Here is a 24,240-nt window from a genome sequence, read left to right as displayed (position 1 = left end):
GAGAAGTGTCTCTAGCTCCAGGGAGAATTTCACATGGGAAACATATCAGCTAGGGTGTAATTATCCTTGGGATGGACCAGGACTAGATTTCCTGGAGTGTGAGGTGGTCCAATCTGATAGCAGAGCTTGGTGGGCTAAGTTCACTAAGGGGGTCACTGGATAACTGACTCTAGCCAGTGAAGGCACCTCCTACTGGGCAAGATGAGCATGTGTGCCCTGAGCAAGGTGGATTCATCTCCCACAGGTGATAGATTGGGGACAGAGGGGAGACCTTCACTTCTAAAAAAGATAACATTGTCATAAGAGCAACACTGTATCGCACGGAAAGGCTGAATAAATAAGGTGGAAAGGGCAAGACAGGAGCAGCAAGGGCACCAGAGGCTAACCAGCGGAGGGAGGCCAAGGAAAATAGGTGGAGGGTAGAAGGGAAAAGAATGCAGGAGGAGACTGAGCTATCAGAATGGACTGAAGGAAGCTGGGAAGGAATTCAAGGTTGACAGGAGGCAGCTGAGACAACGTGGGGGAAGGAGCCAGGCCAGGCATAACAAGCAGCAGCTTGACAGAGGCCGGAGAACCATAGCTGGAAAGGATGACTGTAGGTGGTGAAGGCCAGGAAAGGTAGCAGCAGCTGGAGGAAGGTGGGGTGGCTGAGGCAGGCACAAGGAAGCTGCAACCTCAGCAGGAGCGGCAGTAGCCAGACAGGGAGGACAAAAGACAAGGAAAGTAAGGTTGGCTGCTGGTAAGTTTGGGCCAGGCAAGCACTCCTGAGGCTGGAGGTTGGCAGGGAGGCTGAGGGCTGGCAACTGCAGGGATGGCATCAACAGGTAGGTAGGCATTCCGCTCAGTTCATATGTCCAAATTTGTTCCTAACATGGACTACAACCCTACAATATTCACTTTGCAGTATGATCTTGCAAAAACACGCCCAATTGTTAAGACTCCTGCTTCTAAGAAAGTTCCACTAACCAATCATAAACCTGCTTCATGAAAGCAAGAAAGCCTACAACTCTGAGGTAGAATCACTCGAAAAGCATCCTAACCAGGAACTGTATTATCACCTTGGCAAGAGGATCCAAGAAAGCAACTACCACACATTATGTTGACCTGCAAAAACAAATGACATCAAGGACTCTGCGAATGTCCCAGTAAGAAAATAGACATAAATGAACCTAACATGCCTGTGCTTCACGTCCCACAAATCCTAATCCACGATGTTCACATTGTGCAAGGTCACCATATTTATAAACCTGAAAGAACAGAAACAAAGCCAAAGAATACCACAAAGTTACAAAGAAGTAAAGTTACATAAGCATACACATCTAATGCATTAACATCTTTTGTGCAACATTAGACTAGATTAAAAACTTCTGTTTGACAACTTCCAAGGGTGGACCCATATCCTCTGAGAACATGTCACTCTGAAGACGAAAAGCTCTACCAACTACATCAGACAATTTCTAGCACCAAAATGCAATCAATCCAATGACTCAATACAGTATATTGTCACGTCCTGATGCTGCTTCATTGTTTCTAAGCCAAATCATGGTTGCCAAGTGTGAACCCAATACAATCACCTAAGAACAACGTTCTTTAACCAGCCAAATTAGTGCAAAGTTTGGGCTTACCCAAGATTGTGAAGAAAACTATGGAATAGCTACTAGGGCTTGCCCTGAGGAAACACAAAGTGTATGACCATGATAGAAATGCTACGATATAGACACAAATGAGCAAAACTCAAACACAGAAACAAAACATAAACAAAAGCAGAGAGAAAGAGAACAACTGTGAAGTGGATGAATACTATAAAGGAATGGAAGAGTGTACAAAGTGCCCAAAGGCATAGCAATAGTGTCGGAGAGTGACGCCCACTGGAGACGGATCCCAAGTACTATGAACACCAATCGAAGTGTTGGAGTGAGGAAAACTCTCAAACGCAGATCCTAGTGGAGGCTCGGGAAGCTAGCGACAGTAGAGATGATGTAGCAGGCACACGGCATCACAAAGCTGCAAATGCATGCTAGGGAGGAGTCTCTTGCTAGAGAGAGTGGTCAGCACATTGTTGCCTGAGCAAGCTGAAAAGACCACCAGATGTGGAGGAGGTGCATTGTCGATTGTTGCCAGGCTGATGGCTGATCAAACGCAAGCTGGGGAGGCAGTCTAAGGGCTAGCGATGGCTAGTACTACCAAACCCAGCAGTGAAGGAGGCACCAGACGGAGGGCGGCAGCAGCGGAAGAAGTCACTAGCAACTAGAGCACCTAATGATGAAGTGGTAGCAGTCGCAAAGGCTGGACAACCACGTGGAGGAAGGCTGATGGCTGAAAATCTGCACACAAGGGTCAAAAAATCTGCACAAGGGATGATGACTGAATGGGGGCAGCCTGTCTATTTATAGATGTGGATGGACCCTCCCAAATTGGGGTTTCATAGAAACTCTCTCAAACCACACACCGTTTTAGGATTTTTCATTAAATAAATATGTTTTGGGGTTGTTTAAGAGACTAATCAGCATGTAATTCATTTTTTAGCTCAACACCTCCTCTCGTGGCTAGAAAGGAAGGTCACCGACCCATGTTTACCCCAAAGCGTCCCATCCAAAAGCAACCAAGGCATTGGACAAAGGGTGCACAGTGGCAGCCCAGTGGCCTACCAAGACAAGAGAGGTGATGGTTATCTTACCAAGGAGTCCAAGTAGTCACTCTAGAGAGGACAAAGCATAAAAAAAAGGGTGCTCATCAATTGCCCAGTGGCCTATCAAGCATAGTTGAGGGAAACAAGGAAACAGAAATGGAAACATCAAATTTTGAGAAGGGGAAAACGTAAACACCACGTAATCTTGGGGGAGGAGGGGGGAAGGGGGGGATGTGTGTAGAGTCTAGGTGCTTAGAAGCTAAAACTTATACTACAAGTTTTATACTTAAAATCAAAGCTTTCTAATTTCCAAGTTTTTGAAGAGTTCTACCATAGGTGTAAGCTCAAAGGAGCTTAAAGCTGATGCATACAAGAATTTTGGCACAAAATTGATATGTTGATTGCAAAGAAAAAACAATTGTAGATAAGTGCAAAACCATACAAGAGGGTGAGTGATAACTAATTATCATCTCTTAGTTTCTCTTCCTCTTTGTCTCTCTCTTCCTCATCCATGTTGTAGTCTTGAGTTGCTATAGGCAAATCCTATTCATTATCATCCTTCTTATTGGTGAAGAAATTTGAAATGGATATAAACGCCTCTAAGCTTAATCATTTTAAATGATTAAATGTAAAATATTTAACGATTTAAGCTTAATTCATGAAATGTTTAAAACATTAAATATTAAACGACTATTTAACGTTATGAATTTTAAACAACACACAACATTAAAAAATTAAACACTTAACAATGAAACATTAATAATGCTTGAAGAACAAGACAAAAAAAGCGTAAAGAACATGAGAATATAATGTTTTAATGCTACATCTAAAAGACAAAGAAAATGACGATTAATAAGGCTATGCTTAACAAGCATAAAGAACATGACGATCAATAGCGCTACGTTTGAAATGAAAACAATATATTATGTTTCACTAAAAACGTTTCGATCTTGTTGGAAAATGGGGTGAGCCAAAACGTTTTCCCAAGTGGAAACGCCACGTGGTAATCGTTTTCCCAAAGGGGAAATATTTCGGATAGGGAAACCCGTTTCAGGCCCTCCACACATTTCGGCATTTCGGGTCCTATAAAGGGGCATCAAGTCCTATAAAGATGGATGGAACCACAATGAATCTTTTTTTTAAATAAAATAAAAAGTGTTTTGAGAGATAGTTTGTGGTCGATTAAGTAACTATACCATACGGAAGAATGAGAAGGAATAGTGAGTTCCGGAAGAATGAGAAGGGATAGTGAGATCCAACCCATCACAAAACAGACAATCTACTATAACTAGCCTTCCTTCTGTGGATAGGTGGTAATTCCCATTTATTACAAAATTGAGAAATGTAAATTAACTCACAATCTTCGACAATGGACATCCTACGGACCTCAAAACTAGCATCCCTTTTGGTATTTCTTTAACTTAATTGAAAAATAAGTTTATGTGCAATGGGATTTTCCCAATCCCTTTTAGTATTCCAACTCCCTTTGCTGTCCAAAATGACTAACAAGTTTTCAATCTAATTTGCCCCTTGATTCAGGTAATCATTTGGCCTTCACCTGCTTTGATGGAGATGGAAAATGTCCCAAATTCATTGGTTTGCTAGACCATCCACTTGAATTTGATTGAAAACAACTTTAGCCCTATCGAATTCAAGTCTTGGAGCTTCCAATTTCCAATACACTTCTCGAAGCTACTGCTAAACCCTAATTTTTGCTGCATGCAAATCAAGGTTTAAGCAAAGAAATCTGAAATTTCTCAACCTCTAGTGATCTTAATGCTGTAATCGTAATGCTATAATCTTCGGAGCAAGGCTGTAGAAAGGCTCTAGTGATCTTAATGTTGTAATATTCGCAGCAAGGCTGTATGCAGAGAAATCTGTCTGATGTTAATGCTGTAATCTTCAGAGCAAGGTTGTAGAAAGGCTAGGAGATGAGAGATAATGATGAGGAGAGAGAAAATTCAGATCTTCTTCACAAAAGAACTGAAAAAAATCAGTCATTTATTGTTGCTCCCCTGTCTCAATAGTTTTTAGATGCTCTCACCTGCTGTTGATTGGTCTTTTCCCACCCCTGGCTGCCTCAAAGGTCCTCCAATGGCTACAAATCAAACCAGCAGCACCTCCTCCCTCTCTCTTGTAAGCCAAATGTACTAAAAATGCCTCTTCAACCTCTGAAGTCATTTTTCAGTCTTATATAGGTATTTTTAACGAGTAGTAGCCTAACCAAATGGTTTTTCCAGCATTATCAACAATTAAATATTAATTTTCAGTCTTTAAATACTGAAAATTAATTTAATAATTATTTCGATGTCCAAGAAAATAATTTGACTGGCCAATAATTGAATTAGATAGACAACTTCCAATCCCAAGTGTCTCTGCACCATCTTTGACCATCAAATTGGCATTAGATTCCATTAAACACCAGTTCTCTATAGTCACCAACTCACACTTATGGCCAAATGAATGATCTAGGCCAACAAATGGCACCAAATACCACCAAGTAAAATATTGCATGATTATCATGTGACATGTCTATTTCTCATGAGCTCAACTTATCTAGCAAAACCAAACCATAACATAGCATAAACCAAGCATAAACCATGGCTAAAACATCAATGGCATCATAACATATGCTGTTGTCCAAAAAACCAGCTGAATACCACTGTAATCAGTCCTTGATGATCATTAATCAATGCAAATGTACAGCTTCAAAGCTGCAATGAAAACCATGCCCATCTGCATACCAAACATAGTGACTAATACACTGAATAGTAATCTCCTAGCAAACATACTGTCAGCTATAGTACCCTGAATGTATGCTGAATACATCCAAGATCCACTACATCTAGAGTTATCCATGACTGAGGAGTCGAGGTGCTAGCTCCCTCATGAGCATTAGGAAATACTCTGGACCCCTGCTCTGCTAAATCTAATTGAGCCCAAACTAAATTCGGCTCTAGCTAGAAAGCATCAAGGTAAAGCTGCAACAATTAAGGATGGTCTGCTAAGTCTTCCTCCTCCATCCATTTGGTATCCATTGGTAAATAATTGTGAAATTTCACCAAGTACCTTCTGGAAACTTACCCCTAATCTTCCACTTTTTGTGTGCCAAAATCTACTCTAATTTTTAGCTTTATTTTGAGATTTACCGTCTTTCTCAGCCCTCGCCTCAGTGACATGTGGCTTGGCATCATTATCTTAGAATCCTACATCCTTTCCACGCAGTAATGTGTCGGTTCTAGTAGTAGTTTCTATAAGCTGAGACATGCTGAAAATAGTGGACTTAATGCCAAAATCCCAAATATCCTTTGGTAAACCACAAATATACTTCACTTGCTCATGGAGGGGTACTGTGCGATAAGAAATAACTAACGACAATGTATCCCAAAACTTCTTATTATATTGATCCAAGTCCTTACAATCTTTGAAATTCAACTGATTTCAAGCTTTCATAATGTTTACTTCAAAGGTACTTATCAATCAATTTGAAGCAAACATTTGCTTGAATTGGACCCAAGTGGTAGGTGGCTTCCCTTGAATAAGAAGTGTCGACCACCACTGCAATGCATTTCCCTTCAAAAATGTGGTTGCCTTCGTACATAGTTACCAAAAACAAGGAAAGGGAACAGGAACGGAGGAAATGGCATATATACACACACACACACACACACACAAAGAGAGAGAGAGAGAGAGACAAGAAAGAAAGTTATATTAACGTCTACAAAAGGCCAAGTTGGCCTATGAGATATCTCTCTCTCTCTTTTTTTCATAAAAGGTAATTGTATTAATTACGAAAAAAAGGTACAAGTTTACTTGATTACAAGATACACGATGACGCTAAGCCATCATGTGTAAAGGCTCAATAGTAAACTACAAAAGAGTTACAAAAGTCATAGCAAAGACACAGAGGAAATTGCCATATGCCAGGGAAGTAAGTCCTCCCGAGGGAGTAAGCCAGAGTGTCCAATGAGATCTATCTGCCAATGCAAGAGACCTTTAAGCCTCACAATATGTGTCAGGACATTAGAGGCCGAATCAAAAAGAAAGGCATTCTGAGTGGTCCAATTGTGCCAGCATCCCCAGTATCTAAGAAAGTGAAACAAGATCTTCATGTGCGATTGTGCCAATGTGGGGTATTTTGGTCGTACAAAAACCCAATCAAAAGGGCTTAGCGAGAAGCCAACCACTGCTCGCCAAACCGCTGACAAGAGCGACCAGATATTCTTAGCGAGAGGGCACGAAATAAATCGATGATGGGCCGATTCCACAGTAGTGGTGCAAAAGAAACAATGGCCGTTAGAGATTCGACACTTGCAAAGGGCTGAAGCAAGCGGAAGACCACCAATCATTACCCTCCAAAGAAAGACCTTGCATTTGAAAGGTGTCTTGTTCAACTAGCCCTCCATCACAGTTGTCTTCCACCATGACTGAGATTTCCGCAATCCCCATACAGTATTAGCTTTAGTAACCAGCCATTGATGGTCTTTAATCAGAAGATGATACGCCTGGTTAGCTGAGGCCTTTTCCAAATTCAACCGACCCGTAAGGTCCCAGTTCTGCCAAGGACAATCCAAAGCAAGGGCAAGAAAGGGTTGCCTACTCTAGAGCACTGACAAAAGCTGTTCCCATAAGTCACGGTATCCACATGGGATTCTGAAAAGCCTCCTAGCTGTACGAAAGGATATCGAGACGTTACGACTGGCAAGGGTGGCATTTGCAAACTGAAGTCAAGCCCAAATGTGCCATGCGGTTAAATTTTGGTCTGCGCTCATGTTTGCCTTACCAAGAAAGTAATCGCGAGGCTGCCAACAATTCCAGTTGAAAAGAGTTAGCATGTAAGCGGTCCTCCGCTAGATGCCAACGCGCCTTCTGGAGAGAACCAATTTCCAGGAGCAGACCAAATGAACAAGCAGGGATGAGGAAGGACTAGAAAACCGAGAGTCTGCATTAAGAACATGCCACCAGGAGCTCCGAATTTGTGTATTACCATGCAGAAGCCCGTGATCCTCAAGAAAATAACGGGCTATAACGACCCACGGGTGATGATCCATGCGTATGGCACAAAAAAGAGACCAACGAAGTGCCAGCATATGAGTTTCGGCATCCAAAATAGCCCCACCACCCATGCGTTTGGGGGTACATGTATGCGACCAAGAAATCCATGAAATGTCTGCCTACAAGGAATCCTTCTTCCATAACATGAAACAAATGTGCTGAGTGAGAGCATTCAAAGTAGTAGTAGTCCAAGGCAGCAATGGCAAGAAATATGTAAGCATTGGCAATATAATTGTCTGAGCCACTTTGAGGCGAACATGGAAGGGCCAAGCCTGCAACTTCCAATACAGAAACTTAGCTGCCAGTTTCTGTGAAATCCAGTCGAGAAGTTGCTTTGGCCGAACATCAACACCCAAAGGGTACCCAAGATACAACCTGTCCCTGCCAGCCCAATGACTGTAAATCGGACTCCGTGCAACTAAGAATGGATGATTTGAAAGCATTGATATGAAGACCAGAAGCATGACCAAAGAGCGTCCAAACATCTAATGCTTTGCAAAGATTGTCCTTGTCCGCACGCAAAATCATAAAGCTGTCATCAGCCAAAGATTGAGTAATGAAGTGCTGTCCAAAAGGAAGGGACAATCCAGCCAACTGAGTAGAAGCTGCCATAGAAGATAGCATCGAAAGAACCGGATGAGTCGCAAGGGCAAAGAAGAGAGGACTCAAAGGGCAACCTTGTCTCACAGAGCGTGCAAGGACAAATGGCTCGGTAACACCACCATTTAGCATAACTCGCGAAGAAGCAGCAGTACTAATGGTGTAGATCAAGCGGGACATCCGAGTACCAAAGCCCATAGTAGACATAAGTTCTGCAATGAAAGACTAGTCTAAATAATCAAAAGCCTTTTTCAGATCCAATTGAATCAATACCACTTACTGATTAGAGTGCCTTGCATAGTCAATAGCCATTTGCACATTTAAGATATTGTGCAGAATGTTTCGGCCCTTAATGAAACCATATTGAAGAGGATGCACAATGGCCGGAAGATGCTTGTGGAGCCGATTCGCCATCACTTTGAAAAAGATTTTATACATAGAACCCATCAAAGAAATTGGTCTCCAATGTTTCAACATTGACAGCGAAGGGACTTTTGGAAGCAGTTTGATAAGACCTTCTTTCCATGAGGAAGGCATGAACCCCATTTCCCAAACCTGCTGAAACATAGCCGTTAATGGTTTCACTAGTTGGGTAGCAGAAATCTCAAAGAATTCATTGGTTAGACCATCCCAACCGGGACTTTTATCCTTCGGCAGCGTAACAGAACATCCATAACCTCTGCCTCACAAATATCTGTCTCCAAAGTAGTTTGCATATCAAGTGGAACCTGATTGCGGACCAAATCATAGAAAACTGAACGTGCATGAGTAACCTAGTCAGAAGGTGAAGGAGAAGAACCAAGGTCTATAAAATAATTCTTGCACATATTCACAATAGTCTGGGGATCAATGACCATTCGACCTTCTAGATCCTAGAGTCTAGTCATATTTTCTGGAGCAGGAGATGCATGTAGGGCTCGAAAGAACTTCTGAGTTTGACAAGCACTGTCTTGTAAATTCTCAGTCAAATTTTGCAATTTGGCCTGCTGATAAGATTTCAACTGAAACTATTTAATAAGATCAGCCAAACGCATCGCCAATGACAGCAGAAATACATCATCTGGCATGTCCCCCAACAGAGAACGAACCAAAGCCGGTAAGTCCTCCGTTGCATGCTGACGCCGCTGACAAAGAGAGGCATGATGGATCCCATACTACCGAGCAACCCACTGCACATTAGAGAGCAATCGTTCAAAAGAAGCATTGCCCTCAGCGGTGAAGTCCAATAAAAATCTATCAATCAATTGCTGCATATAGCCATGAAAGATTAAATGCTTCAAATAAGAGGAGTTGAAGCGCAAAGGGAAACTATCCAGGAATTGCTTAAAAGGTGCAATAGGTTGTACAAGTATCTCAAGCTGTAGAGGGAAATGGTCCGACAAGGCATATTGCTGCAACACTTTCATTTCCAACATCTCAGGGAGAAAATCATCATCCTGCATGATGTACATGCAGTCCAACCGCGACCATGTAGTTGCATACTGCGCAGAATGGAAAGTAAACCCTGTAGAAGAAGGGTGTAGCCAAGACCAGAGATCTTGCTTAAGTACAGCAAGAGCAAACGCATTCCACACAAGACTTTCCAGAGCGTCCATCACCGAATGTTCTGATGTGGACTGTGAAGAATCAACACACATATTAAAATCCCCCATCAAAAGACCCCATCTGCCAAGTGACAAGGAGGTTTGCAAAGTATTCCAAAGATCCCGGCGGGATAACGGGTCATTCGGAGCATAGAGGCCCAGCAACCATAAGATCTCTCCTTCAAATAAAACTTCAATCACCACAAAACGGCCATGTACATCATTTTTAATAAGAACAAGCTAATATTTCTCATGTACAATCATAAGCACACCAGAATAATGCCTGGCATGTGTCCTTGCATAAAACAAGCAAAACCCATGGCAATCCACAACTTTTCCTGCTTCACCTTGACTCTTGTACTCAACAGCACACAAGACATCCCACTGATTCTCATGCAATACAGTCCACATGACATGTTGCTTATGGCGAGAACAAATGTCTCGCACATTCCACGTGGCTATCTTCATGTGTATTCAAAAAAAAATCAGGAACGAGGCACAGCTTGCCTCGATTTAACCTTTTCTACTAGAATATCAAGGACTCCCTCATCCAAAAAATCAGCTAACACAGCAAAAGAGTTCTGATGGCCGGCTTTAGAGATAGACGGAATTTCCACTGTCTTGGGGATGGAGCGGGCATAACGACAATCCCATGGGGTAATCACATTACCTCTAGTATCAAAAGCTACTTTAGCAGGTGGGCCCTTTGGACCGTCCGAATATACTTTCCTAGTAGACCGATTACGAGGTGCAGAAGAAACCATAGGATGAGCAGGATGCTCTGAAGACAACATCTCTTTCCGAATCTTGTGAAGCATTAGGCCCAGTATCCCCCAGGCCAGCATCAAACCTTTTACCTTTTTTTGCACATACATCCACCCAATCATTGCCACGAGAATCCAAACCCAAAACATGTTGTTTACCTTTGTCCAAAACTTTAGGTGGCTGGGTGGCATCCTGCGACAGAGCATCACACACCATATCTTCCATGGGCAGCGCAACATGCTCAGCATATGAAGTTTGTTGCTTCTCTAGCCATTCGGCCATAAAATGCCCCAATTTTCCACACGAAAAGCAATGTCCTGCAAAGTTGCCCCATTTCAAATGAAAGTGCAAAGGATGCATGCCACAACAATTAAGACATAACCAAGCAGGCCTTTTCCTAGCAGTGTCTCATAACATACACAAACGGTTACGATTCATGGCCCTTAGGCTCGGGGGGACCAGAACAGTGCCCACAACGGCCATGGCATCCTTTAACACTGGCCAATAGACAGCCGGACAATTTTCCATTTCAACCCAGATGGGGCATTCACGTTGAAACAGGCGCTGAAAATCTGCCATTGGGTGCCATGGCACAACATGGACCAAACAGCGATCAAAGAACAATGGCAGTTTAGACAGGAGATTAGCACGGTGCTTCTCAGATTTCAACAGCACCTCATAGAAGCCTCGGGGCCCAACAAAAATCTCCTCAACACACTCCCCTTGTAGTAGATTGTGTACCCACTGGCGAATATGGGAAAGCACTGGAATCGTGCCAGTAAAGAAGAGTATAACAGCACGGTCATAAAACACCGAAAATGAGCACAATACATTTTTCGGGTCCACCGTGGCTTCCAGCACATCTTCAGTTCGAGAGTCAGAAAAAGCTTCATGATTATGTTGGACATAATCGCCAAGCAAAGTGTTGGCAAATTCCAGCAAATGCTCCCAGTCAACATCCAGAGAATCCACAGAATCAGAGGCAGCCTGAGCATAAGAACGTTCCTAATGATCCATTGTCGCTTCCGAAGTATGCTTGGTGCGTTTGCCTGCAGGCTGGAAATCAGGACCAGGGGGCATCTCCTCTGTGCAAGGAACCATATCCTCTGGTTCCTCTGTATCAAAATCCGGACCAAGGGCTGCCACCTTTTGGTCGATAAAAGCCACATCCAGACCAGCCATGTTGTATCACCACTTGTGCAGGTAAGATGCAAAGCCAAGAGCACATGGGAGGTAGAAACGCATGCAGTCCAGTCACACAGGAGGTCGCAACAGGCTAGACGAAACCGGGAAGGCAGGGTGTGGCTGTTGAGGGAGGCCGTTCGTCTGCAGGGCAGACAGGACTACTGGCTGTCTGAGTGGCGTTGGTCCTCTGTCTATCTCTGCACTTTAGTGCAGAAGCACAGGAGCAGCGGGGCAGGTCTGTTCTTCAGCGAGTAGCAGGTCTGGTTTACAGACAGGACAGCGGGCTGCCACAGGAGGCGCCTGCAAGCAGAGTGACAGGGCCTGAGCAGGAAACCGCTGCGGAACAGGCCTGTTCTTCAGCGGGCAACAGGTCCGGTTGTCAGACGGGCTGCCACAGGAGGCGCCGCCTGAGCAGGAAACCGCAGCGGGACAGGTCTGCTCTTTAGCGGGCAACAGGTTTGCTTGTCGGACAGGGCTGCTACAGGAAACCCACAGGCAGGGCGACAGGGCTCTCTCTCTCTCTCTCTCTCTTTTTTTTTTCGTAAAAGGTAATTGTATTAATTACGAAAAAAATACAAGATTACTTGATTACAAGATACATGATGACACTAAGCCATCATGTGAAAAGGTTCTCTCTCTCTTTCTCTCTCTCTTTTTTCTGATTACAAGAGACACGAGGGCCCTAGGCCAACGTGTGGGGAATCCCCGTAGTAATGCACTAAAAAGGTTACACCAATCATGGCAACGACCCAGAGGCAATTGCCATATGCCAAGGATGCAAATCCTCCCGAGGGAGCAAGTCGGAGTGTCCGATGAGATCTAGCTGCCAATGCAAGAGCCCTTTAAGCCTGGCAATATGTCGCGGTACATTAGAGGCCGAATCAAAGAGAAAAGCATTGCGCGTGGTCCAAATGTGCCAGCATCCCCAGTATCTGAAAAATTAAAATAAGATCTTCATATGCAACTGTGGCGGTGTGGGATACTTCGGGCGCACAAAAACCCAGTCGAAAGGAGTTAGTGAGGACCCCACCACTGCGTGCCAAATGTGCGACAAGAGTGACCAGATATTCTTGGCGAGCGGGCAAGAAAGAAAACGATGTCGGGCCGATTCCGCCGGTGTGGTACAGAAGAAACAATTGCCATTCGAGATGCGACGCTTGGCAAGGGCCGAGGCAAGAGGAAGACCACCAATCATCACCCGCCAAAGAAAGACCTTGCATTTGAAAGGTGTCTTATTCAGCCAGCCCTCCATCAGCGTTGTCTGCCACCATGACAGCGATTTCCGCAGTCCCCAAACAATATTAGCTTTCTCACCCAGCCATTGGTGATCTTGAATGAGAAGATGATACACCTGATTAGTAGAGGCCTTTTCCAGACTCAACCGGCCTACAAGGTCCCGGTCCTGCCAAGGGCGATCCACAACCAGGGCAGGAAAGGGTTGCCTACCCTGAAGCTCCGACGAAAGCTTTTCCCATAAATCACGGTATCCGCGCGGGATCTTAAAAAGTCGCCTAGCAGTCCGAAACAATACCAGGACATTGCGAGTGGCAAGGGTAGCATCCGCAACCGACGTCACACCTAAACGGGCCATGCGGTTAAATTGTGGTCTGAGCTGATGTTTATCTTCCCATGAAAGGAGTCTCGATACTGCCAACAATTCCAGCTGAAAGGAGTTAGTCTGCAAGCGGTCCCCTACTGGGTGCCAACGGGCCTTTTGGAGCACCACTTTCCAAGAGCCGACCAAGTGCAGTAACAAAGAGGAAGAGGGACTGGAAAAACGAGAGTCAGCATTAAGGACATGCCACCAAAAGGCCCGAAGCCGTGTGTTACCATGGCGGAGCCCGCTGTCCTCAAGAAAATAACGGGCTATGATGGTCCACGGATGATAGTCCACACACATGGCATGAAAAAGGGACACACGGAGAGCTAGCATATGAGTTTCTGCATCCAAAATAGCTCACCCATGCGCTTAGGGGTACATGTATGTGACCATGAAATCCACGAAATGCCGGCCTGCAGTGAATCCTTCTTCCATAGTATGAAACGGATGGGATGAGTGAGAGCCTTCAAAGTAGTAGGCATCCATGGCAACAATGGCAGGAAATATGTTAGCATTGGTAGCATGATTGTCTGAGCCACTTTGAGGCGGACATGGAATGGCCACGCTTGCGACTTCCAATACATAAACTTCGCCGCCTGTTTTTGTGAAATCCACTCCAGCAGGTCCTTTGGCCGTACATCCACCCCCAATGGGTATCCAAGATGCCTGACAATGGAGCCACGGGAAACCACCTGGCCGTGCCAGCCTAATGACTCTAAATCAGGCTCCGTACAATTGAGAATGGCTGACTTAAAGGCATTGATGCGAAGCCCAGAGGCCTGACCAAAGAGCGTCCAAACATCTAATGCCTTTCGAATGTTGTCCCTGTCTGCCTGCAAAATCATAAAGGTGTCATCAGCCAAAGATTGGCTAACGAAGTGCTGGCCCAAAGGAAGAGACAACCCTGCCAGCTGAGCAGAAGCTACCATGGAGGATAACATTGAAAGGACCGGGTGAGTCGCCAGGGCAAAGAAGAGAGGGCTCAAAGGACAACCCTGTCTGACCGAGCGTGCAAGGACAAATGGCTCTGTAACCCCACCATTGAGCATAACTCTGGAGGAAGCCGCAGCACTAATGGTGTAGATCAATCGGGACATCCGGGTACCAAAGCCCATAGCAGACATGAGATCTGCAATGAAAGACCAGTCCACATAATCAAACGCCTTTTCCAAGTCCAATTGAATCAATACCACTTCCTGATCGGAGTGCCGCGCATAGTCAATAGCCATTTGCACATTTAAGATATTATGCAGAATGTTGCGGCCCTTAATGAAACCATATTGGAGAGGATGCACAATAGCTTGAAGGTGCTTGTGAAGCTGATTCGCCAGCACTTTAGAGTAGATTTTATACATGGAGCCCATCAAAGAGATTGGTCTCCAGTGTTGCAGCTTTGACGGCGAAGGGACCTTTGGAATCAGTTTGATAAGGCCTTCTTTCCATGAGGAGGGCATGACCCCTGTTTCCCAAACCTGCTGAAGCATGACTACCAATGGCTTCACCAACTGCGTGGCTGAGGTCTGAAAGAATTCATTAGTGAGACCATCCCAGCCAGGACTTTTATCCTTAGGCAGGTGCAACAAAACATCCATAACCTCCTCCTCGCAAATATCCGCCTCCAAAGTGGCTTGCATATCAAATGGAACCTGCTAGCGGACCAGATGATAGAAGACCGAGCGGGCATGCGTAACCTGGCTAGAAGGCGAGGGAGAAGAACCAAGAAGTTCCATAAAATAATTTCTGCACATAGTGACAATGGTCTGCGGATCAGTGACCATGCGACTTTCCGAATCCTGGAGTCTGGTCATATTTTCGCGAGCCGGAGACGCATGCAAGGCGCGAAAGAACTTATGAGACTGGCAGGCACTATCTTGCAATGTGTCAGTCAAGTTATGCAGCTTGGCCTGCTGATAAGATTTCAACTGAAACACTTGAATAAGATGGGCCAAACGCCTCTCCAGTGACAGCAGAAAATCATCATCTGGGGAATCCAGGAGCAAGGAACGGACCAAAGCCAGTAAGTCCTCTGCTGCATGTCAACGTCGGCGAGAAAGCAAGGCATGATGGATCCCATACTACCGAGCAACCCGCTGCACATTAGAGAGCAGCCGTGCAAATGAAGGCAAGCCCTCAGAGGCGAAGTCCAATAAGAACCTCTCAATCAATTGCTGCATATAGCCCTGGAAAATTGAATGCTTCAAATAAGAGGAGTTGAAACGTAAAGGGAGCCTACCCAGCAACTGCATAAAAGGTGCAATAGATTGTGCCCGCATCTCAAGCTGGAGGGGGAAATGGTCCGACAACGCATATTGCTGCAAGACCTTCATTTCCAGCATCTCGGGAAGAAAATCATCCCCCTGCATGATATACATTCTGTCCAGCCGCGACCAGGTAGTTGCATATTGTGCGGAATGAAAAGTAAACCCTGAAAAAGAAGGGTGAAGCCACGACCAAAGATCTTGCTTGAGTACGTGCAAAGCAAAGGAATTCCACACCCGGCTTTCCGGCATATCCATTACCGAATGCCCTGAAGTGGACTGAGAAGAGTCAATACACATATTGAAATCTCCCATCAAAAACCCCCTTCGGCCGAGTGACATGGAGCCTTGCAAAGTGAACCAAAGATCCCGTTGGGATGCGGGATCATTCGGAGCATAGAGGCCCAACAACCATAAAATCTCTCCTTCAAATAAGACTTTGATTACCAGAAAGCGGCCCTGCACATCATTTTTAACAAGGACAGGCTGGTATTTCTCATGGACAATCATCAGCACGCCCGAATAGTGCGTAGCATGGGTCCCTGCATAAAACAGACGGAATCCATGACAATCCACAACTTTTCCTGCTTCACCGTGACTTTTGTGCTCAACTGCACACAATACATCCCACTGGTTCTCATGCAAGACGGTCCACATGGCATGTTGCTTATGGCGAGAGCAAATGCCTCGCACATTCCACGTGGCTATCTTCATGTATCTTCAAAAAAGGAAGTCAGGAACGAGGCACCTGTTGCCTCGATTTCACCTTTTCCGTGAGAGCATCCAGGACACCCTCATCCAGAAAATCAGCCAATACTGCAAACAAATTCTGGCGACCTGCTTTAGAGGTAGAAGGGAAATCCACTACCTTGGGAGAGGAGCGGGGATAACGCCGATCCCAGGGTGTAATAACATTATCTTTGGTATCAAACGCCAGCTTAGCAGGTGGGCCTTTGGGGCCGTCGGTATAGACTTTTCTTGGAGACTGATTACGGGGGGCAGACGGGGCCATAGGACGCGCAGCCTGCTGTGAAGTGATTATTTCTTTCCTGCGCGTATACGTGCGCACGGAATCCTGGGAAGCAGTAGGCCCAGGATCCGCTAGGCCTGCATCCAACTTTTTACCTTTTTTGGGACGTGCCTCAATCCAGTCAGTGCGACGGGAATCCACACTCAGGACCTGTTGTTTGCCTTTATCCATGATATGAGGAGACTGAAGGGCTTCCTGGGGCGGGGCATCAAGCACCATGTCATCCTTGGGCAGCACAACCTGCGCATCCTCCGAAGACGGTTGCCTTTCAGGGCATTCGGCCATGAAATGCCCCAATTTACCACATGAAAAGCAGTGTCCCGCAAAGTTGCCCCATTTCAAGCAAAAATGCAAAGGATGCATGCCTGAACAATTGAGGCGAAGCCACGCGGGCCTTTTCTTGGCCGTGTCCCATAACATGCATAAACGGTTTCGGTTCATCGCCCTGAGGCTTGGGGGAACCAGCACTGTTCCCACAACCGCCATCGCATCCTTCAATATGGACCAATAGACCGCCGGACAATTTTCCACCTCCACCCACACCGGGCATTCTCGTTGAAGCAGATGCTGGAAGTCGGCCATGGGATGCCATGGCACAACATGGACCAAGCGGCGATCAAAGAATAGTGGCAACTTGGACAGGAGCTCAGCTCGATGCGTTTCCGATTTCAACAGCACCTCATAAAAGCCGCGAGGTCCAAGGAAGATCTCCTCAACACACTCCCCTTGCAATAAATGGTGCATCCACTGGCGAATATGCGAAAGCACTGGGATCCTGCCAGTGAAGAAAAGTATAACTGCACAGTCATAAAACACCGAGAAGGATCGCAAGACTGATTTGGGGTCCACCGTGGCTTCCAGCACATCATCCGTTCCCGCATTAGAAAAAGATTCATTATTATGCTGGACATAATCGCCAAGCAGAGTATTGGCAAAGTCCAGCAAATGCTCCCAGTCAATTTCCTGCGAATCCACAGGATCAGAGGCCACTTGCGCATAGGAACGTTCCTGAGGACCCATTGGCTCATCAGAAGTATGCTTGGAGCGTTTGCCGGCAGGCGGCAGTTCAGAACCCGGAGACAGCTCCTCCGTGCATGGCACCATATCCTCCGGCTCCTCTGCATCGGAATCAGGGCCAAGGGCTGCCACCGTCCGGTCGAGAAAATCCATATCCAGGCTAGCCATACTGCTGGCTTCACGCTCGTGCCCTCTCTCTCTCTCTCTCTCTCTCTCTCTGCAAGTCCCGCAGACCTGTCGGCCTCAGCCGTGGCCTATCCCGAGGGAGTGTAGATAACGCGTGGGTCAAGGCGCAACCCTAACGGAGCAGATTCAAGAGGGCGAAACGCAGGGCCAACGGGCAGTGACAAAGGCCAGAACGCTGAGGAGGAAGGCTGGCAGGCGACGGCAGGGCTGAACCGTCAGCAACAGAAGCGCTGCGGAGCAGGGATCAGGCGACAGTCCAGAGGGCCCAGGTCCGATGGCGACGGTAGGAGCTCTGACACGCAGGGCAGACGTGCGTTGACCAGGAGCAGAGCCCGCAGGTCAGACAGGCGACGGTAGGGCGGGGCACGCAGCCAACGGGCCTCCAGATACTGGCGACGGCGACAGGTCTGCAGACGACGACGACGGGGCACAGGCGACAGGGCTGCAGGTGATGGCGACGGGGCACAGGCCGCTCTCTCTCTCTCTCTTCTCTCTCTCTCTCTCTCTCAAGAAAGAAAGAAAGAAAGAAAGAAAGAAAGAAAGAAAGAAAGAAAGAAGAAAGAAAGAAGAAAGAAAGTTATATTAACGTCTACAAAAGGCCAGGTTGGCCTATGAGACCAAAAGGTTACATACAAAATGTTTGGGAAGTTTTCCAAGTCCTAGTAAAGCTACTATCTAGTGTTATAGTAAACTAGGTGAGTAGGTACAAAATGGCATACACACTCAATACAATCTAGATGCACTTCAAGTGCAATGTGGAAGTTCTCATGGAGCGTGGTCATCCTAAGATGTCCCGCACGGGCCTGTCTAGCATGGAGAGGCTGAAGCGGCACAGTATGGCTCCCCGGTGGCGCTGTAGTATCCACTGTATCTGTAGGTGATGTCTCCTGCGGGGGCGTGGGCCTGCTCAGTGTGGGTGGCGAGCTCTGCCTCTCTCTGTAGCTCTATCCAAGGTGACTCCTCGAGGTGGGGCCACTAGTCGGTTGGCTACAGTCCTTATTGTAGAGGGGGTAGCCAAGGGTCTATAGAACTCTTGGAGGATGCGTCGTTGTGTATTCCCGGGTCAGTATTTGGGAGAGTGGCCCGAATCCCTCCTTGAAGAGATAGTGGAAGCAGCCTCTGATCTCGTAGTACACTGGATATCTACATATGTAATGTTCTTCTGTCTGTGGCTCTAGCTCACAGAGTTGGTAGATCCTATCCTTTAGGGGAAAGAGAGTCCGCTCTGTATCTGCCTGTCTCGATCCGTAGCTGGTGTGATGACGCACGGAGTTGCCCGATGCCACTTCGGACCCCATGGGACACACACACACACACACACACACACACACACACACACACACACACATAGAGAGAGAGAGGGAGAGAATTAACAATTAGAATCTAGAGATATGAAGAATTGAAACACAGAAATGAATTTAGTAATTTGATCACAAAATCATTGACTAGCCATATGGCATATACACATAATTATAAATTGATATGTTAATATTCTTTTTCGATATCAACCATAATTGGTGAAATTAGAGACATAATAATTAAGTTTCAATAATAATAAAGATTCAAAACAGTATAATCAGCAATGGATTGTCATTCATTGCAAAGATACAAAATACACACTAAACTTTAAAGTCTAAAGATCCAAGTTACAAGAACTCCAAGTTCCAAGTCAATACTCTAAAATTCCAAGAGGCTAGTTGCTAAGTGCTATCATTCATCTTTGATGTTGCAATCTCTATGGCTGCTTTCTACTTCTAAAGCAATGTAGTCCTAATAGTTTCTGATGAAGGGGGCTTATATGTGGGTCCATACTCTGCAATTTTTGTCACCATATTTAAAAAACAAGGTGACCTGGCTGATTTGAAAGCAATATGGTCATGGTAGAAAAAGCATGCCACTGCTACATCCGTTTCCTCTTTCTCCTTTGATTCCCATGAAGTGTGCAATGAACTTTGTCTAACACCACGACCTATTGCCATTGATGGCCCACAAGAAGGCTACATAGTTACTAATCCTAGCAATCTTTTGCATGAAGCACCATGCCCTATTAGCCTTGGAGTCCATGTTGTTGGATCCACTGCTATGTTTGGTGTCCTCCTGGCATGTGAATTCCCCATAGAAGTGGCTATGCAGTCAAGTAACTCCTACCTTTTCTCAATTGATACGTTGGTGAAAAAACACACCTCTTTTCCCTCCTCATGTAGAAGATGGGCTCTTACTTTATCAGCCCCACTAGTGCGAGCATAAGAGCAAAGTTTGCATTTCCAAGAGCGAGCCCCTCCACCTCTCAATGGCACCCTTACATCTACCTCATCCCACCATGACCAAGTAGTGCTTCGACCTCGCCCACTTGTTGACGAAGTACCTGCCAAGGATGATGAAGATCCCATGGATGTCAATGTTGCCATCTATATAAAAGTGATAAATAATCAGTAAAGTTCAATGAAATTGAAGAAATTTGCAGCCAAAATTTCAACATGCATGTGTTTGCTAAAAATGCCCGAACTTTGGTGCTACTTCAGTCTGCATTCCTTTTACTGAAAATGCCCCAAATTTGGGGCATTCCAGCCTGCATTCCCTTGCTGAAAATGCCCCAATTTTTGGGGATTTTTCAGCTCCCAAATTTGGGGCAATGACTAATTCAAAATTCCCCAAATTTGGGGGCTCTTTCAGATCCCAAGTTCCAAACACCCCAAATTTGGGGACATTGCAGCCAAATTTGGGCCCCAATCCTTGTTGAGAAAGCCCCAAATTTTCGGGCAACAACTGATCCAAAATGCCGCAAATTTGGGGAAGATTGCAGCGTGAATCATAGATGCTTTAAATTGGGGAAAATCCCTACGGAATCACCCCTAAATTTGGGGCAAAGACTGATCTGAAATGCCCCGAATTTGAGGGCAATTTCAGATCCCAAATGCCCCAAATTTGGGTGCAATTTAGGCCTCAATTGTGAACACTTTAGTGATTTTGGGCAATCGTCCAATTTGTGACATTGGGAGCAATTTGGGGCAATCAATGACGGGATATTTCGGGTCCCAAATTTCTCCATATGTGCAAAAATTGTCCATAATGCCCTAACATTGATACAATTTACACAACTTTCTTAACACTTTATAAAACCGAAAGCGGTGTGCATGGTTAGTAGACACCTTGGAATTTAGAAAAGCCAAAACTGATTGTCGATGATGTGCCAAGTCACATGTGAACCTCTCACTCCACACTAGCTCGTGAAGGCCTACAAGACTTGGCAATGAGATGAGAGGAAGGCTGAAGCGAGTGTGCACGAGAGAGAGAGAGAGAGAGAGAAATAAGAGAGAGCTTTACGAAAAAATAATAATAATAATAAGAAAGAGAAAGAGGTGGGCAACCTGCAGGCGATAGTCAACCTACAACACGCTAGTGGCAGCATTGACAGTGGAGTCATGGACATGTGGATAGGGAGATCGCAGGCGACAGGCGGGAGATGTGACAGATCGCAAGCGACAGAGGACACGGTGCATGCGGACAACAAGCAAGAGAGGTGCAACGGACAGGAGAAGGTACATTTTAACCTTTTTATTTAAAGAAATATGCCCTACTGGAATGGCCGTTCCCAATAGGAAATAGGATGGAACGGGCGGAACAGAGCAAGGAACGGGATGGAACATTCCGCCAACATTTCGTGGGTTCAAACCTCCCAGAACGCGTTAATCCATTCCTAAGTGCTAGAACAAGCATTCCTTGTCTCTATGCTTTCATATCTTAGATGCCTCTGTGAAGTTACCTCCAAAGTAGGATGCATCAAACTGCTAAATAAAAACAAGTGCTTTCAACCTATATTGTGCACCACTAAAAGGCTCAAACTTCACACTTTTTCCACCTTCATCATAGTCCTTCAGCGGACCTATGGGAGTCAAGTTGTCATAAATAGCTACTACAAAAAGGGTGCATTTGCTATGTTTACATGATAACCAGCACTATCAGATGCTCCTACATGACCAACACCAAATCCTTATGCTTCAATAGTCCCTCGGGGTGTAGATACATATCCATACGGCCCACTTTGTGCCCCAAGCATCATGTCTATGCTGCCATACATGGGATAAGGCATTCCACTTGCATTACCTAGATACATTGGATGTTGTGTTCCATGCATCGATCGCTACATACCATACAGATTTAAGCCATCCATTCCCGTATGCGATGCCCGTCCAACCATAGCATAAAAAATGGTACCACCACCAAAGTATCCTTAGGGTCCCATGCTTGCATGTGCATAATTATCTTGTTGTCCATGTTCCCATGGATTGGCACTACCAAGTTAGCAACTATTTGTGCTCGTCAGGCATTTTGGGCTCTTCTAAATAAAGCTTAGGCATTTCCTTTGGTTCCTATGGCTGTCTCGAAGCTGTAGAAGGTGTCTTTTTCTCTTTGCCTTTGCTATCCTTCCCTGGGGCATTCACGAATCGAGAAAACTAGGGATCCTTTGCTAATTCAGCAAAAATATTTGTTGTTGTTAGCATTCGATCCTTGAAACTATAATTGAATTCTTCAGCCCCTTGCTGGTCATCAATCTCTTTATGCATTGAAATGGCAACATTTTGGATCATTTCCCACATTTTCAGCTTGCTGTCCATGCTGAGAATCATACCCAACATAGATCATTGCATTTTCCCCTTCACCATGTGAGTGATCAAGGAGTGATACATGCCCTCCACTTGATCCCATATCACCATGTGAAGACATGCTTGCTGTAATTCACTGCTGAGAGCAATCTTAGCACTAATGCAATAGTCCCAAGCTGCAATCAAGTGTGATGGGCCCACCAATTCAAAGGATTTGATGGTATCCCAATGATGGAACCATGTCAGCCTTCCTTGTATGGATGGGTGGTGATTCCTTGATTACAACTTAGTTACATTTGCAACATTTATTACAAAATTGAGAAATGCAAATTAACTCACAATCGTGGACAATGGACACCTTGTTGATCCCAAAACTTGTGCCTCTTTCAGTATTTCTTTCACTTAATTGATGAAGAAGTTGATGTACAATGGGATTTTCCAAATCCCTTTTGGTATTCCAACTCCCCTTGCTATCCAAAATGACCAACAAGACTTCAATCTGATTTGCCCTTTGATCCAAGCAGTCAATTGGCCTTCACCCACTTTGATGGAGATCGAAAATGTCCCAAATTCATTGATTTTCTAGTAGCTCCACTTGAATTTGACTGAGAACAGCTTCAACCCTATTGAATCCAAGTCTTGGAGCTTCCAATTTCTAGCACGCTTCCTAAAGCTATTGCTAAACCTTAATTTCTACTATTAATTAGGGTTTACAATAGAGAAATCTGAAATTTCTCGGTCTCTGGTAAGCTCAATGATGTAATCTTCAAAGCAAGGCTGTAGAAAGGTTGGGAGATGAGAGAGAATGTTGAGAAAATAGAAAATTCAAACTTTCTTCGTGAAGAAGTGAAGAAGTGAAGAAAATCAGTCATTTACTGTTGCTCCCTATCTCAACAACTTGTAGATGTTGTCACTTACTATGGTTTGGTCTTCTCCTACCCCTAGCTGTCTCAAAAGGTCCTCCAATGGCTACAGATCAGACCAACAACATCTTCTCCCTCTTCTTGTAGGCTGAATGCAGTAAAAATATCTCTCTCTAGCCTCCAAAGACGTTTTTCAATCTTACATGGATATTTTTGACAAGTGGCAGCCTTACCAAATGGTTTTTCCAACATTATCCATAATTAAATATTAATTTACAGCCTTTAAATACTGAAAATTAATCTAATAATTATTTCGATGCTCAAAAAAATAATCTGACTGGCCAATAATTGAATTGTCTAGGCAACTTCCAGTCCCAAGTGTCTCTACACCATCTTTGACCATTAGATGGACGTTAGGTATCATTAAACACCACTTCTCTATAGTCACCAACTCACACTTATGGCCAAATGAATGGCCTAGGCCAACAACTAGCACCAGATACAACCAAGTACCTGTGCAGCATAAGTTATAGCAACTTTTTCCTTTGATATCTCGTGATCTTCTCAGGTCCCAGGCTCGTAAATGTACTCTAATCCCAGTCACACCTCACACATGCAACATTTACGTGACCATGTGATTAAAAATTAATCCACATGTTAAGTGAGGCTTCAAAAATACACGTCCTTGTGATAACTACCCATTCACTCAAGGGTGTTGATGAGACAAGGACAGGGTGATAAAGTGATGGTGGTGTGGTGTACAAACCACTAGTGAAAACAACTTAGGATCCATCTAGTAATACTCTACACAATTAGAATGCTACATGCTATGAAATGCTTATGCAACAAGTGTCACTTGGACAAT

General features: G+C 45.0%; 1 protein-coding gene across 5 annotated transcripts in view; it reads right to left on the bottom strand.

Moving 5' to 3' along the window:
• Nucleotides 1–24,240, bottom strand: part of LOC148025651 (G-protein coupled receptor) — a 191,152-nt gene that overhangs the window by 89,686 nt on the left and 77,226 nt on the right. For all 5 annotated transcript variants that reach the window (XR_015693132.1, XR_015693133.1, XM_087692866.1 and 2 more), the window contains exons 6-7: nt 1,179–1,247; nt 1,059–1,104 (exon numbers count right to left, since the gene is read on the bottom strand). Coding sequence is in view for 3 of the 5 variants with exons in the window: in XM_087692866.1 (XP_087548992.1) it covers nt 1,059–1,104; nt 1,179–1,247 (115 nt within the window). In the remaining 2 variants the exon portion in view is untranslated. The remainder of the gene's footprint in view (nt 1–1,058; nt 1,105–1,178; nt 1,248–24,240) is intronic.

Source organism: Lygodium microphyllum, chromosome 14 (assembly GCF_053477565.2).
Source record: "Lygodium microphyllum isolate KBCC chromosome 14, Lygodium_microphyllum_v1.1.10, whole genome shotgun sequence".
Classification (NCBI taxonomy): domain Eukaryota; kingdom Viridiplantae; phylum Streptophyta; class Polypodiopsida; order Schizaeales; family Lygodiaceae; genus Lygodium; species Lygodium microphyllum.
This window is presented reverse-complemented; position numbering and strand designations above follow the sequence as displayed.